General features: G+C 36.1%; 4 protein-coding genes and 1 pseudogene across 4 annotated transcripts; all 5 read right to left on the minus strand.

Annotated features, from left to right (window-relative positions):
- Positions 1-1582: 1582 nt before the first annotated feature.
- Positions 1583-2647, minus strand: LOC133845651 (procathepsin L-like; annotated as a pseudogene).
- A 2266-nt stretch (positions 2648-4913) lies between these two features.
- LOC133845652 (cathepsin L-like) lies at positions 4914-6001 on the minus strand. Its single transcript, XM_062280153.1, is given in 2 exon segments — positions 4914-5182; positions 5185-6001. Coding segments are annotated over 2 exon segments (996 nt in total). The 5' UTR covers positions 5978-6001; the 3' UTR covers positions 4914-4979.
- A 3174-nt stretch (positions 6002-9175) lies between these two features.
- Positions 9176-10229, minus strand: LOC133845635 (cathepsin L-like). Its single transcript, XM_062280136.1, has one exon. The coding sequence runs from the start codon at positions 10199-10201 to the stop codon at positions 9215-9217; it is 987 nt and encodes a 328-aa protein (XP_062136120.1). The 5' UTR covers positions 10202-10229; the 3' UTR covers positions 9176-9214.
- A 1682-nt stretch (positions 10230-11911) lies between these two features.
- LOC133845633 (procathepsin L-like) lies at positions 11912-12938 on the minus strand. Its single transcript, XM_062280134.1, has one exon. It carries the CDS (start codon positions 12911-12913, stop codon positions 11927-11929), a length of 987 nt encoding a protein of 328 aa, XP_062136118.1. The 5' UTR covers positions 12914-12938; the 3' UTR covers positions 11912-11926.
- Positions 12939-13816: 878 nt separating this feature from the next.
- On the minus strand, positions 13817-14600 carry LOC133845648 (procathepsin L-like). Its single transcript, XM_062280151.1, has one exon. The coding sequence runs from the start codon at positions 14595-14597 to the stop codon at positions 13821-13823; it is 777 nt and encodes a 258-aa protein (XP_062136135.1). The 5' UTR covers positions 14598-14600; the 3' UTR covers positions 13817-13820.
- Between the last annotated feature and the right edge of the window lie 2142 nt (positions 14601-16742).

Here is a 16742-nt window from a genome sequence, read left to right on the forward strand (position 1 = left end):
TGTGCTTAGAAATTTTACTTACGTCATTATGGAGCAACAAAATATTTAACTACTTAATTGAAGTTGCGAGGAGTATGTTCAACAAAGTATCACCTAGAGAAAAATTAAATAAACTTCATAATCTTTGAAGAATTAATAGCTTTAACTATCGCGAACAATTAAGCATTTAGTTAAATTATTTAAGGACAACTCTAAATGAATATAATTCGTTCAAAGTTTATGGCAACATCAAGTAGATATTTTGAAAGTGTTGGTATACTTATATCAAAAAATTATGTGTTCTGTAAGTAATAGAGATCCATAACAAAAAGAATATAAAATATTATGGATCTATAGAAAGCAAGTAAGATAGCTACAGTCCAGTGTGCTCGACTGTCAGATACCCGCTACCCATTTTGAATAAAAGCAAAATATTGTGGTATAATTTTCAAAATATACCTAAAATACTTCAAAATATACCATTTGATATATTTGGTATATCGATATAGTATCACATTCAAAATATACCAAAGACTGCACAATATATCAGATTGTCAGCCCAAGCAAGTAAGACATCTAGTAAGTAGGCGATTTTACTCATACAATTTATTTCTTTAATAATTTCCACAATTTTTATCTGATCGCAACCAAATTTTCAGGAATCATAATTACTATTGTTACTAGGGTTGCTATTTATATTTCTGGCCTAATAATGATACTGCGAATATTTATCATACAAAATGGATTTATTGTTTTTCACAGTATTCTCAAGCAAGTTTTATATACTTTTGAATGCACTCAAACCAATTGTCGAAGCACTTTTTCCACTCTGATTGAGGCACCTCCAAAACATGGGTTTTGAACGCATTAACAGAATCTGGCATCGAAAATCGTTGGCCACGCCTTTTTTCCTTGATGTGCGGGAATAAAAAGAAGTCATTGGGTGCCAAGTCAGGGCTGTACGGCATATGACACATAAATTCCACGTTTTGATCGTAAAAAAAGACGCGGGTTTGAGCTGGTATGCGAGAGTTCGCGTTGTCATGGTGCAGAATGATCCATCTTTTCTTGTTAGTTTTTCGAATTTCTAGAAGGACTTCAGGATAACAAATTGTGGTGTACCACTCAGAATTGACCGTCCTATTATTGTATACACCAGAATTCGCAATGTTATTCGATTTTATTGATTTGCGGGGGCAGAAGTGGGCGTGGCAAAAATTTAGAAGAAACTTGACATGCTGTCGAAAAAAATTATAGCTCTATCTCTTATAGTCTCTGAAATCCAGTGTTTCATTCGGACAGAAGGACAGACAGACGGACGGACATGGCTAGATCGTCTCGGCTGTTGATGCTGATCAATATATATATATACTTTATATGGTCGGAGATGCCTCATTCTACCTGTTACATACATTTCCTACCGGCACAAAGTTATAATAGCCTATGGATAGCGGGTATAAAAATAAGTAGAAGGTTTCCTACAAAAATTAACCTGGCTCGTAAATTTATTTTATTTGATTACTAAATAAAAGATCTATATAGATTAAAAATTAAAGACATTTATTGTATAAATAACATAATTTAAAATGAATAAAATTGAATGATTAAAAGATATTTAAGAAATGAAGTCCCTTAGACCAAAGGATAGACGCCATACTTGGCAATACTGCATTGATTTTCCTTGTTGCGCGCCATGCGAATGTAACCATTTTCACCCCACGACTCTGCCCAGGAGTTCTTCACCAGCCAATAGTCGCCGCCAATGTCATCACGACCATAGCCAACGACGACAACGCCGTGGTTTACTTCTCCCTGGCACAATGGTTCATCTAATACTCCACCTTCATAGTGCTGAAAGAAGGATGCATCAATGGCCACAGATATGGGTCCCTTCTCTGCCACAGCTGCTGCCAATGCGGACTCATTATCTCTCTGTACACCGACAGTGCCAGTGACCTTAGCTCCAATGTTTTCAATATTGAAACGACACTCGCCATCTATGCCCTCGTAGGGATATGAGTCTTCAGTGTTTACGCCACCATTGTCCTTGATATAGATGAGAGCTTTTTCTGTCCAGCCGCGACTGCAGCCACCATTCGTTGTGTCGCAGTCAACCAGATTCTGTTCGGACAGCGAGACAAGCTGCTGGTATTTGATGAAGTGATGTCCTTCAAGTGTGCCAATGGCAGCAAACGCCCAGCAAGACTCGCAGTCTCCTTGACTTTTCACTTTAGTGACTGCTCCCTTTTCACGCCAATCTATACTCTCTGGTAACTTAATAGTTGGCGATGGAGTATATATTTGATTGATGTCAAATGTCAGGTTATAGGGATTGATGCTTGACAGCACTACCTCCTGAAACTCTTTGGAGTTCAAGTCTGAAAATTGATTGATTGATTGCCCATCTTGTAGGTCTTTTCTCCAGCGGTAAATCGCTTGTTGTGACTGTCGATCAGTTTCTTATTTTCTACGAAGTTCTGCAGGCGCTTCAACTCCTCACTAGCATCCTTGTAGGCTTTGTGATGCCTCAATTTGAAGGCATTAAACTCAGCTTTAAGAATGTCCTTAAGACTAGTTGCTTTAACAACTGCCACTAGGACTAGAACTAGAATGACTGCTTTCATTGCGATTTAGCTTATTACCCACTGAGTAACTGTGAGAAACTGAATTGATTGACGATGTTGCACCTTTTATACGTCTTTAATGGGTCCAATGATTTACAATCTATACTATAGATAAGCGTAATTAAATCTTTATAACTGTTTCAAGTGGACAGGGTTTAATACAGCTTTTGCAGAAAGCGTAACTATGTCTATTAAGTAATAAATAGACAAAGAAGGGGTTTCAAATAACATATATTTCACACTGTAATGCGTCGGTGTTGTATAATAATTGGGTGTTCGAATAGATAGTTGATAGAATGTTAGCTCACTTAAGCTATTTTTATTTATAGGTTTAAATAGGTCAGTCTTAACTGAGTTAAATATGTTAACAAGCTATTGTTGTAACAAATAACATTGCATAAATTGTTAAACATTGACCGAATAAGACAAAAGAAAAACAAAATAAATCAAGTTGAAAATATTTACATATGTATATAGAAGTCTTTGAGTCTAAAAAGCATATTAACCCGGATATTAACGATCCGTTTATTTACTAGTCTTATTTAAAATTCTTCTTAGCGAGAACATTTGACTGAAATTTTTCTTGTCCTTTAATTAACTGCCTAAGTAACTGAGTTTACAGGCGCTCTAAACTTTTAGAAGCGTGAAACTCTGTAAATATTCTCGAAAAGTTCATAACATTTTGAGAGTCCAAGCTTTAAGGCCATATTACAATAAAGTGAGCACTGGAAATTTTAAATAAGGTTATTAATTTACACAGTGACTATATTAATATAATGTATAAGGAATAAATTGTCGAATTGACAATACCGCATTGATTGTCACAATTGCGAATGTATCCGTCTTCACCCCAATCCTCATCCCAAGAGTTCCTCACCAACTAATAACCTCCTCCAGGTGGATCGGTGCCATTGCCAATGATAACTTCAGCATGGACTGTATCTTAAGAGCTCGACGGTTCATTGGAAACACCACCTACATATATAATAATGGAAGAATATGCGTCAACACACACCTTATTGGCAACAGGGGATGCCAATGCGGCTTAATTTTCACATTCTTAAGCTTTTTGCTCCAACGTCGTCCTCATCGAAACTGCAATCGGCATCACGCATAATAGTGGGAGCCTGCAACATGTGTCATGTAAAATGTGTCATAATTTGTGATATATTTATTTAACTATTGAATATGAAACAAATTTAAACTACATGACTATGTATAAGATAGATAATAAATCTAATTGAAGCTAAACAAAATTTTTTGCGGTAATCGTGGTATGCATCATTAAAACTTTGCTTATTTTAAATGCAGTAAAATTCTAATAAAAACAAGTAAAAAGTTACAGTCGAGTGTGTTCGACTGTGAGATACCCGCTACCCATTTTGAATAAAATCAAACTATTGCGGTATTATTTTCAAAATATATCGAAAACACTACAAAAATACTGAAAATAAACCGTGCGGTATATTTGGTATATCGATATGATACCACATATAAAATATACCATAGACGGCACATTATACGAGATTGTCGGATAAAGCAACTCAGACCCCAAGTAATAAGGCGTTTTTGCCCATACAAAAGTATTTATTTAATAAAAAGTATTTATTTATTTATTATTGTATATACCAAAATTCGTAGCTCTAGCTTTAAAATAACGCTTGCTATTCGATTTGTTTGATATGCGGGGGCGGAAGGGGCGTGGCAAAAATTTGAAGTAAACTTGATCTGCGTGCAAACATAACAAATGCTGTCGAAAAAAATTATAGCTCTATCTCTATAGTCTCTGAGGTGTTCATACGGACAGACGGACAGACACACAGACGGACAGACGGACATGGCTAGATCGTCTCGGCTGTTGACGCTGATCAAGAATATATATACTTTATAGGGTCGGAGATGCCTCCTTCTACCTGTTACATACATTTCCTGCCGGCACAAAGTTATAATACCCTTCTACCCTATGGGTAGCGGGTATAAAACCAAAATTTGATGATTCATTTGTGCTGAATTAGTTGAGCAATACAAAACCTAAACTAAACCACTTTCTATTTATAATACTATAGAAAATAAATCTTACCCGTATGCGGTAATCATAGTGATGACTCGTAGTTCTTTTACATAAATTTAAGCTAAATACAATACAAAATAAGCGCGGTCTGTTTTAAAACATTTCCGAACTTACATGTAAGAAAATTCTAATTATTTAAAGTGGTGGTCGACCACAAGCGATTGTATATACATACGTATTGTTCAATTTAAACAACCTTAAAAATATTAAAACTTTTTTCATTAACGTGAAAAACGCTGTAGATTTTGTATACTAACATTTATTAGCAATTAAATAAAAAAGAAATACATATACAAAGATGTCCATTAAACTAAAGGATAAATTGCATAACTGGCAATAGCACATTGATTGTTACGATTGCGAGCCATGCGAATATATCCATTTTCTCCCCAATACTCGCCCCAAGAATTCCTCACCAACCAATAATCTCCTCCAACTGAATCGGTGCCGTATCCATCGACAACTACACAATGGTCTACAGATTGAGAGCACGACGGTTCGTTCAAGACGCCACTTTGGTAATATTGGAACAGGGAGGCATCGACACACACCGAGATGGGTCCCTTATTGGCAACGGCGGATGCCAATGCGGCTTCATTTCCACTAGCAATTTGTATAACAGCAGAGATTTTGATCCAATGTTGTTCTTATTGTATCGGCAAGTGTTGTCTTGTCCTTCATACGGATAATAGCTGGCAGTGTTTATACCACCATTATCCCTAACATAATTCAATGCTTCAATCGGCCACCCGCCTGAACAGCCTTGGTTGTAATAGGGATAACCGCTTGTGCAGTCCACCAAATTTTGCTCGGACAGGGATACTCTCTGGTATGAGTTTATAAAGTGGTGGCTTTCGAGTGAGCCAACCGCAGAGAAAGCCCAACAGGAGGCACAGGATCCTTGATTTTTAACTGGGTTAACAGCGCCCCAGTCACGCCAATCAACGCTACTTGGAAGGTTAACCAGGCTAGAGGGATTGTAAATATAGTCGATTCCCTCTTGGGAGTCAGCAGGATTGAGGTTTGTGAGCACAAGCGTTTTGAATTCCTCGGGAGTCATATCAGAAAATTTATTCAGACCCATCTTGTAAGACTCCTCTCCGGCCAGATAGCGTTTGTTGTGAGTGTCGATCAGTTTCTTGTTTTCCACGAATATCTGAAGGCGTTTCAATTCCTCACTAGCATTCTTGTAGATTTTGTGGTGCTTCAATTTGAAGGAGTTAAACTCATCCTTAAGAAGGTTTTTTAGACTAGTTGCATTGACAACTGCCACTAGAACCAGAATTAGAATGACTGCTTTCATTGTGATTTAGCTTAATACCCACTGAGGAACTATGGGAAACTGAATTCGGTTGAGCATGGTTCGCCTTTTATACATCTTTCATCATCTAGTCATTTACCATATACCCATATAGATTATCGGAATTACATCTTTATAACAATTTGAAGTGGCAGGGATTGAAAGAGTATTTGCACACAGCGTAACGATGTCGAAGAGATTTGAATTTAGCGTCCAGATAACTAATATTTCACGAAAAGATAGCTGATTATATATAGCTGATTATACTATTATAAAGCAATAAAATATGTAACTATTTAATTGAAGTTGCGAAGGGTGATCTAATGACCAGAGAATAATCAACACTACAGTCTATTACGTATCTTCATTTGCTTTGCAGGACTTTTTAACAATTTAATAGCATGAAATTTATTTAGAAGATGGAGTCAAGGCTTGACTTAAGCCCTTTGATCATAAAATAATATATTAACTTGCATAATATATTTGCAACGAGCTGTTACCTGTATTAAAGTAAACAGTAGTATTAATGGCTCATTTGTAACAGTCATAAAATATTCCACCTTTTGTATTATCAATAGCTTCAAATAGGTCAGTCATAACCTAGATAGATAAGATTTTAAGTGTTGCCAATATAAATTGCCATGATTTCATTTATAACTTGTATTAGTGCGTAATTAATAAATATTTCCACTTAGAGTATAAAAAAAAATTTGTGGAATATCAGGAACTGTATTTTTTTATACTTCTAATATGTGGAATCTTTCACATTATTTTTAAGATCTGTATGTGATAGAATTTTAAAGGGGTAAAATTTTTGAATTGATTTACAATAAATACAACTATTTTATAAAGAATTCTATCAGTTAAATTTCAAAATGTGTCAGCGAGTCTCGTAAAACTTTTCAGGTACATTCTTTTAAGAAGGGGCTTGTGCTTAGAAATTTTACTTACGTCATTATGGAGCAACAAAATATTTAACTACTTAATTGAAGTTGCGAGGAGTATGTTCAACAAAGTATCACCTAGAGAAAAATTAAATAAACTTCATAATCTTTGAAGAATTAATAGCTTTAACTATCGCGAACAATTAAGCATTTAGTTAAATTATTTAAGGACAATTCTAAATGAATATAATTCGTTCAAAGTTTATGGCAACATCAAGTAGATATTTTGAAAGTGTTGGTATACTTATATCAAAAAATTATGTGTTCTGTAAGTAATAGAGATCCATAACAAAAAGAATATAAAATATTATGGATCTATAGAAAGCAAGTAAGATAGCTACAGTCCAGTGTGCTCGACTGTGAGATACCCGCTACCCATTTTGAATAAAAGCAAAATATTGTGGTATAATTTTCAAAATATACCTAAAATACTTCAAAATATACCATTTGATATATTTGGTATATCGATATAGTAACACATTCAAAATATACCAAAGACTGCACAATATACCAGATTGTCAGCCCAAGCAAGTAAGACATCTAGTAAGTAGGCGATTTTACTCATACAATTTATTTCTTTAATAATTTCCACAATTTTTATCTGATCGCAACCAAATTTTCAGGAATCATAATTACTATTGTTACTAGGGTTGCTATTTATATTTCTGGCCTAATAATGATACTGCGAATATTTATCATACAAAATGGATTTATTGTTTTTCACTGTATTCTCTAGCAAGTTTTATATACTTTTGAATGCACTCAAACCAATTGTCGAAGCACTTTTTCCACTCTGATTGAGGCACCTCCAAAACATGGGTTTTGAACGCATTAACAGAATCTGGCATCGAAAATCGTTGGCCACGCCTTTTTTCCTTGATGTGCGGGAATAAAAAGAAGTCATTGGGTGCCAAGTCAGGGCTGTACGGCATATGACACATAAATTCCACGTTTTGATCGTAAAACAAGTAAGAAAGCTACATTCGAGTGTACTCGACTGTGAGATACCCGCTACCCATTTTGAATAAAAGCAATATATTTTGCGGTATTATTCTCAAAATATACCAAATATACTGCAAAATACTAAAAATATACCAAATGGTATATGTGGTATATCGATATAGTACCGCATTCAAAATATACCATAGACGGCACAATATACCAGATTGTCGGCCAAAGCAACTCAGACGCATAGTAAGTAGGCGTTTTTGCCCATACAAAAGTATTTCTTTAATTACTTCCACAATTTTTTTCCGATCGAAACCAAATTTTCAGGGATCATAACTACTATAGCTACTACTGTATATACCAAAAATCGTAACTCTAGCTTTAAAATTACGCATGTTATTCGATTTTTTGATTTGCAGGGGCGGAAGTGGGCGTGGCAAAAATTTGAAACAAACTTGATCTGCGTGCAAACATAACAAATGCTGTCGAAAAAAAATTATAGCTCTATCTCTTATAGTCTCTGAGATCTAGGTGTTCATACGGACAGACGGACAGACGGACAGACGGACGGACGGACAGACGGACATGGCTATATCGTCTCGGCTGTTGACGCTGATCAAGAATATATATACTTTATAGGGTCGGAGATGCCTCCTTCTACCTGTTACATACATTTCCTGCCGGCACAAAGTTATAATACCCTTCTACCCTATGGGTAGCGGGTATAAAAAGACGCGGGTTTGAGCTGGTATGCGAGAGTTCGCGTTGTCATGGTGCAGAATGATCCATCTTTTCTTGTTAGTTTTTCGAATTTCTAGAAGGACTTCAGGATAACAAATTGTGGTGTACCACTCAGAATTGACCGTCCTATTATTGTATACACCAGAATTCGCAATGTTATTCGATTTTATTGATTTGCGGGGGCAGAAGTGGGCGTGGCAAAATTTAGAAGAAACTTGACATGCTGTCGAAAAAAATTATAGCTCTATCTCTTATAGTCTCTGAAATCCAGTGTTTCATTCGGACAGAAGGACAGACAGACGGACGGACATGGCTAAATCGTCTCGGCTGTTGATGCTGATCAAGAATATATATACTTTATATGGTCTGAGATGCCACATTCTACCTGTTACATACATTTCCTACCGGCACAAAGTTATAATACCCTATGGATAGCGGGTATAAAAATAAGTAGAAGATTTCCTACAAAAAATTAACCTGGCTCGTTAATTTATTTTATAGATATTTATTATATAGATTAACCAATTAAAGACATTTATTGTATAAATAACATAATTTAAAATGAATAAAATTGAATGATTAAAAGATATTTAAGAAATGAAGTCCCTTAGACCAAAGGATAGACGCCATACTTGGCAATACTGCATTGATTATCCTTGTTGCGCGCCATGCGAATGTAACCATTTTCACCCCATGACTCTGCCCAGGAGTTCTTCACCAGCCAATAGTCGCCGCCAATGTCATCACGACCATAGCCAACGACGACAACGCCGTGGTTTACTTCTCCCTGGCACAATGGTTCATCTAATACTCCACCTTCATAGTGCTGAAAGAAGGATGCATCAATGGCCACAGATATGGGTCCCTTCTCTGCCACAGCTGCTGCCAATGCGGACTCATTATCTCTCTGTACACCGACAGTGCCAGTGACCTTAGCTCCAATGTTTTCAACATTGAAACGACACTCGCCATCTATGCCCTCGTAGGGATATGAGTCTTCAGTGTTTACGCCACCATTGTCCTTGATATAGATGAGAGCTTTTTCTGTCCAGCCGCGACTGCAGCCACCATTCGTTGTGTCGCAGTCAACCAGATTCTGTTCGGACAGCGAGACAAGCTGCTGGTATTTGATGAAGTGATGTCCTTCAAGTGTGCCAATGGCAGCAAACGCCCAGCAAGACTCGCAGTCTCCTTGACTTTTCACTTTAGTGACTGCACCCTTTTCACGCCAATCTATACTCTCTGGTAACTTAATAGTTGGCGATGGAGTATATATTTGATTGATGTCAAATGTCAGGTTATAGGGATTGATGCTTGACAGCACTACCTCCTGAAACTCCTTGGAGTTCAAGTCTGAAAATTGATTGATGCCCATCTTGTAGGTCTTTTCTCCAGCCGTAAATCGCTTGTTGTGACTATCGATCAGTTTCTTATTTTCTACGAAGTTCTGCAGGCGCTTCAACTCCTCACTAGCATCCTTGTAGGCTTTGTGATGCCTCAATTTGAAGGCATTGAACTCAACTTTAAGAATGTCCTTAAGACTAGTTGCTTGAACAACTGCCACTAGGACTAGAACTAGAATGACTGCTTTCATTGCGATTTAGCTTAATACCCACTGAGGAACTGTGAGAAACTGAATTAATTGACGATGTTGCGCCTTTTATACGTTTTTCATGGGTCCAATTATTTACAATCTATACTATAGATAAGCGGAATTAAATCTTTATAACTGTTTCAAGTGGACAGGGTTTAATACAGCTTTTGCAGAAAGCGTAACTATGTCTATTAAGTAATAAATAGACAAAGAAGGGGTTTCAAATAACATATATTTCACACTGTAATGCGTCGGTGTTTTATAATAATTGGGTGTTCGAATAGATAGTTGATAGAATGTTAGCTCACTTAAGCTATTTTTATTTATAGGTTTAAATAGGTCAGTCTTAACTGAGTTAAATAACAAGCTATAGTTGTAACAAATAACATTGCATAAATTGTTAAACATTGACCGAATAAGACAAAAGAAAAACAAAATAAATCAAGTTGAAAATATGTACATATGTATATAGAAGTCTTTGAGTCTAAAAAGCATATTAACCCGGATATTCACGATCCGTTTATTTACTAGTCTTATTTAAAATTCTTCTTAGCGAGAACATTTGACTGAATCCCTCATCCCAAGAGTTCCTCACCAACTAATAACCTCCTCCAGCTGGATCGGTGCCATTGCCAATGATAACTTCAGCATGGACTGTATCTTAAGAGCTCGACGGTTCATTGGAAACACCACCTACATATATAATAATGGAAGAATATGCGTCGACACACACCTTATTGACAACAGGGGATGCCAATGCGGCTTAATTTTCACATTCTTAAGCCTTTCGCTCCAACGTCGTCCTCATCGAAACTGCAATCGGCATCACGCATAATAGTGGGAGCCTGCAACATGTGTCATGTAAAATGTGTCATAGTGCCAAGCAAAGAGAAAATAAGGAAATAACGAAACCAAATTAACCAAATTTAATGAATCATTTGTGTTGAATTATTTGAACTTGTGTTGACGTCAAAAATCTTAATTTGTGATATATGTACTATTGAATATGAAACAAATTTAAACTACATGATATACTATAAGATAGATAGTAAATCTAATTTAAGCTAAACAAAATTTGTTTGCGGTAATCGTGGTATGCATCATTAAAACCTTGCTTATTTTAAATGCAGTAAAATTCTAATTATTTAAAAAGTAGCGGTTCGCCGCATGCGATTGTATATATGTAGATACATATATGTAAGTATTATTAAATTGTTGTGGCAGTGCAGTTCTGCTTATTTAGCGAGTGGGTTGAATTGTATGTACTAACATTAAGCAATATTTACGATTGCGTCTTCAATATACCGCCAAATATTAGTGCAAGACCATTACTAGCAGAAGCTTGTCTTTGCCCAATTTTCACTCAACATATCATAACTTGATTTCTATGGAAATTTCTCGGTTAACAAACATTTGATACACAAACAAACACAAAGGAACAAGGAGGCATGTCCGGTGCTAAAAAGTATATGCTTATGTACTTGATCAGTAACAATAACAAAACCATATCCGACTGTCTAACAAGTCAGTCTTTGATTATTAGAGAGCTGAAATATACACGTAGTAATTAATATTTACATATTACTGAATTAATATTGCCTTTAGATTTAGTCGTAGTAAAAAAGTTGACATTTTTTAACCAATTCAAGATATTTATTGAAATAATTAAAATGTTGTAAAAGAATAAATATTATTGGAATTAAAGATAATTAAGAAAAACGTCCTTTAGACCAACGGGTAGACGCCATGGTCCGCAATCTTGCATTGATTATTCTTATTGCGAGCTATACGAATGTATCCATTTTCACCCCAGGATTCTGACCAAGAGTTCTTTACCAGCCAATAGTCGCCGCCAATGTCATCACGACCATAGCCAACGACGACAACGCCATGGTTTACATCGTTCTGACATGAAGTTTCATCGAAAACACCTCCTTGATAGTTCTGAAATTGTGAAGCATCAACGGCCACTGAAATGGGACCCTTCTCTGCAACGGCTGCTGCCAGCGCAGACTCATCTCCACTGGCCACACCGACAGTGCCAGTGACCTTTGCGCCAATGTTCTCAGCATTGAAACGACATTCGCCATCCCTCTCTTCATAGGGATATGAGTCCTCAGTGTCAACACCACCATTGTCCTTGATAAAGTTTAATGCAGTTTCTGGCCAGCCGCCATCACATCCGCCATTCTCCTTGGAGCAATCGATTAGATTCTGTTCGGATAGCGAGATAAGCTGTCGGTTCTTGATAAAGTTTTGGCCCTCTAGTGTGCCAATGGCAGAAAAAGCCCAGCAAGATCCACATCCGCCTTGATCCTTAACTCTTGTAACTGCTCCCTTCTCACGCCAATCTATGCTTCCGGGTATTTGAACACTTGTTGATGGAGTGAATATTTGAGTGATACCAATTGTCAAGTCATTGGCATTGATGCTTGACAGTACTGACTCCTGGAATTCCTTAGAGTTCAAGTCTGAGAATTGATTGATGCCCATCTCGTAGGATACTTCCCCAGCAGCATATCGCTTGTTGTGACTATCGATCAGTTTCTTATTTTCTACGAAGTTCTGCAGGCGCTTCAACTCCTCACTAGCATCTTTGTAGGTTTTGTGGTGCTTCAATTTAAAGGCGTTAAACTCAGCCTTTAGAATGTCTTTCAGACTGGTTGCATGGACAACTGCCACGAGGACCAGAATTAGAATGACTGCTTTCATTGTGATTTAGCTTAATACCCACTGAAGAACTATGGGAAACTGAATTGGGTTGAGCATGGTTCGCCTTTTATATTACTTTCATGTGTCCAAATATTATTTACGATCCATCCATATAGATAGGCGAAATTACATCTTTATAACCTTTTCAAGGGAAGGGGATTAAAAGAGCTATTGCACATACTAGATAGGAAAAATGTTGAGTTGGAATTAAAAATACTTCGGTCTTTTCTGAAAATTAACTAACGAAAGATGAGAGAAGATACCTTTAAGCCTGTTAATGTCGATTAAGTGGATATGCATTGATTACTAAAAAGTCTTATTTTAAGAGACTCAGACCTAAGTTGTTTGGGGAAATTGATTTGAATTTAGCAGATGGAGTTCATGTTTTTATTTTATGACTCTTATTTTCTTTGACCATAAATTAGTATAAAATACTTGTATAATGTAAATAGTATTGTAAAATTATTATTTGTTCAAAGAAATAGACTGTAGATTGCTTTCGGGCAACTCTTTCCTAACAGTTACATGATATTTTCGTTACAACAGAGGCTCATATATCAACAATCATAAAAATTTTTTCTATTCCTCGGACTGACTCATACATTAATAATTTAAAATATTTTTTATATATAGAGAAATAAAATAAGTTTCAGAATATCCAAGAAAATCAAATGATTGGGATTTGATTTTTTAGCTCAATTATTATGACTATTGAGTTAATATAAAAATAAATTAATTTATATAAATTTGAATGAAAATGATTTCTTTATTAGAAACTGAGCGCGGATTATTTTAATACAATGTTACTATAAAGATAATGCTGTAGATTCAATATACATATATTCATTAATTTAGTAATAAACAAATACAATACAATGATGTTCGTGATAAGAGCACAATATATCCATTAAATTAAAGGATAAGTTGCTAAACTGGCAATAGAACATTGATTATTCCGATTACGAGCCATTCGAATGTATCCATTTTCACCCCAATTCTCACCCCAAGAGTTCCTCACCAGCCAATAATCTCCAACTGGATCTGTGCCATAGCCAATGACAACCACACAATGGTTCATAAATTGAGAGCACGACGGTTCATTGAAGACGCCACCACTATAATATTGGAAGTTGGAATCGCCGTGGACACACACTGATATGGGTCCTTTATTGGCGACAGCGGATGCCAATGCGTCTTCATTTCCACTTACAATTTGCGCAATTCCCGAGATTTGTGCTCCAATGTAGTTCCTATTGTAACGGCAATAGTCGTCTCTAGCTTCATACGGATAAGAGCTCTCAGTATCTATACCATAGTACCAAATATATTGGAATGCTTGAATTGTTGAGCCGCCTGAGCAGCCTCGGTTGTAATAGGGATAACCTCTTGAGCAGTCTACCAAATTTTGCTCGGACAGGGATACTTTCCGCCCTTTGTTTATAAAATACTGGCTTTCCAGCGAACCAACAGCAGAGAAGGCCCAACAGGCGCCACAGGGATTTTGATCTTTAATTGGGTTTACAGCGCCCGAAGTACGCCAATCAATGCTTTTCGGAACGCTATCCTTGGCAGAAGGATTGTAAATATAGTCGATACCTTCTAGTGAATGATTTGAGTTAAGGCTTGAGAGCAAAGAGATTTTGAATTCCCCGGGAGTTAAATCTGTGAATTTATTTACACCCATCGTGTAAGTCTCTCTCTCCAGCTACATAGCGCTTGTTGTGCCTGTCGATCAGTTTCTTGTTGTCCTTAAAGATCTGCAGACGCAGTTGTTCTTCGTATTCGTTATCGTAGTTTCTATTATGCTCCACTTTGAAGAGTTCAAATTCCGCGTCAAGTACGTCATCGTAAGTGATCCTTGCCTGAACGTATCCCACGAGGGCGAAAAGCAAAATGCAAATTGCTGCCTTCATGTTGAAGTTACACAATTAAACTGATGCCAGTTCGTTGGAGTACCAGGCCTTTTATACCAAGATTTCTACCGCAATCTCAAAGAAAGAACAAAGAATTGCGAAAATAATGAAACCAAGATGTGATGAATCAATAGTTATAATTTATTTGCGCATTGTGCTTTCGATACCTTATTAGATTTTTTTAGACTTCCTCGGACCATACGTAATATTATTTTTTATTTCTTGAAATATGCTATGCTATATGTAGGTTTATTTAACGGTGAACTGACATCGTTCGTTTAATGGAATTGCTAATCAAAATTTGTGGTCCAAGATGTCATTAAAATACCAGTTTTCACAGATGAGATCAAGTTGGTTTCAAATTTTTGCCACGCCCCTTCCGCCCCCGCAAATCAAATCGAAAACCAAGCGTAAAAGCTAGAGCAACTATAGGAATTGTGATTCCTGAAAATTTGGTAGCGATCAGATAAAAATGTGGGAGTTATTAAAGAAATACTTTTGTATGGACAACAAGAAAGAAAGTTACAGTCGAGAGCGTTCGACTGTGAGATACCCGCTACCCAGTTTTAATAAAGGCAAAATATTGCGGTATCATTTTCAAAATATACCGAAAATACTAAAAAAATACTAAAAATATACCAAATGGTATGTTTGGTCTATCGATATAGTACAGCATTCAAAATATACCATAGACTGCACAATGTGCCGGATTGTCGGTCAAAGCAACTAAGACCCCTAGTAAGTAGGCGTTTTTGTCCATACAAAAGTATTTCTTTAATAACTTCCACAATTTTTATCTGATCGCAACCAAATTTGAGGAATCATAACTACTACAGTAATTATTGTATATACCAAAATTCGGAGATCTAGCTTTAAAATAACGCTTGCTATTCGATTTTTTTGATTTGCGGGGTCGGAAGGGGGCGTGGCAAAAATTTGAAACAAACTTGATCTGCGTGCAAACATAACAAATGCTGTCGAAAAATTATAGCTCTATCTCTTATAGTCTCTGAGATCTAAGTGTTCATACGGACAGACGGACAGACGGACAGACACACAGTCGGACAGACGGACATGGCTAGATCGTCTCGGCTGTTGACGCTGATCAAGAATATATATACTTTGTAGGGTCGGAGATGCTTTCTTCTACCTGTTACATACATTTCCTGCCGGCACAAAGTTATAATACCCTTCTACCCTATGGGTAGCGCGTATAATGATCGACCACTTTAGCAAAATATTTAAAACACAGGGTCATCTTGAAACGATAGCCAATTTTAAAGAACATTTTTTGGAAACGTTTTATTGCTTCAATATTTCATAAGATAAAAAACGCTGTAGATTGGATACACAAACATTTGATACACAAGCAAACACAAAGGAACAAGGAGGCACGTCCGGTGCTATAAATTATATATATATATACTTGATCAGTGTCAATATCACAGACGATATCATAGTCAATATCAATATCATAGACTGTGTAACAATTGGATCTTAGATTATTAGACATAGACCTAAATTTCATTTATACACATAGTAATGAATATGTACTTATTACTGAACTAATATTGCCTTTAGATTTCGTCGTAGTAAAACAGTTGACATTTCTTAACCAACTCAAAATATTTATAGAAATAATTTAAATTTTGTAAAAGAATAAATATTATTGTATTTAAAGTTGATTAAGAAAAACGTCCATTAGACCAAAGGATACACGCCAAGGTCCTTTTTTTTTATTTTTAAAACTGTTTCAGTTTATGTTTTTTTTTCACTGTAAAGATGGTTGCATGCGACATCCTTCAGAGAATTACCCATATGTATTTTGCTCAATTTCAAAAAAATAAATAAGTATTTTGGGGTTTGGCTACGATATCTATTTAAATAAAAATAATTAGCACAAACGATATATTTTT

Source organism: Drosophila sulfurigaster, chromosome 3, assembly GCF_023558435.1.
Source record: "Drosophila sulfurigaster albostrigata strain 15112-1811.04 chromosome 3, ASM2355843v2, whole genome shotgun sequence".
In the NCBI taxonomy this organism is placed as follows: domain Eukaryota; kingdom Metazoa; phylum Arthropoda; class Insecta; order Diptera; family Drosophilidae; genus Drosophila; species Drosophila sulfurigaster.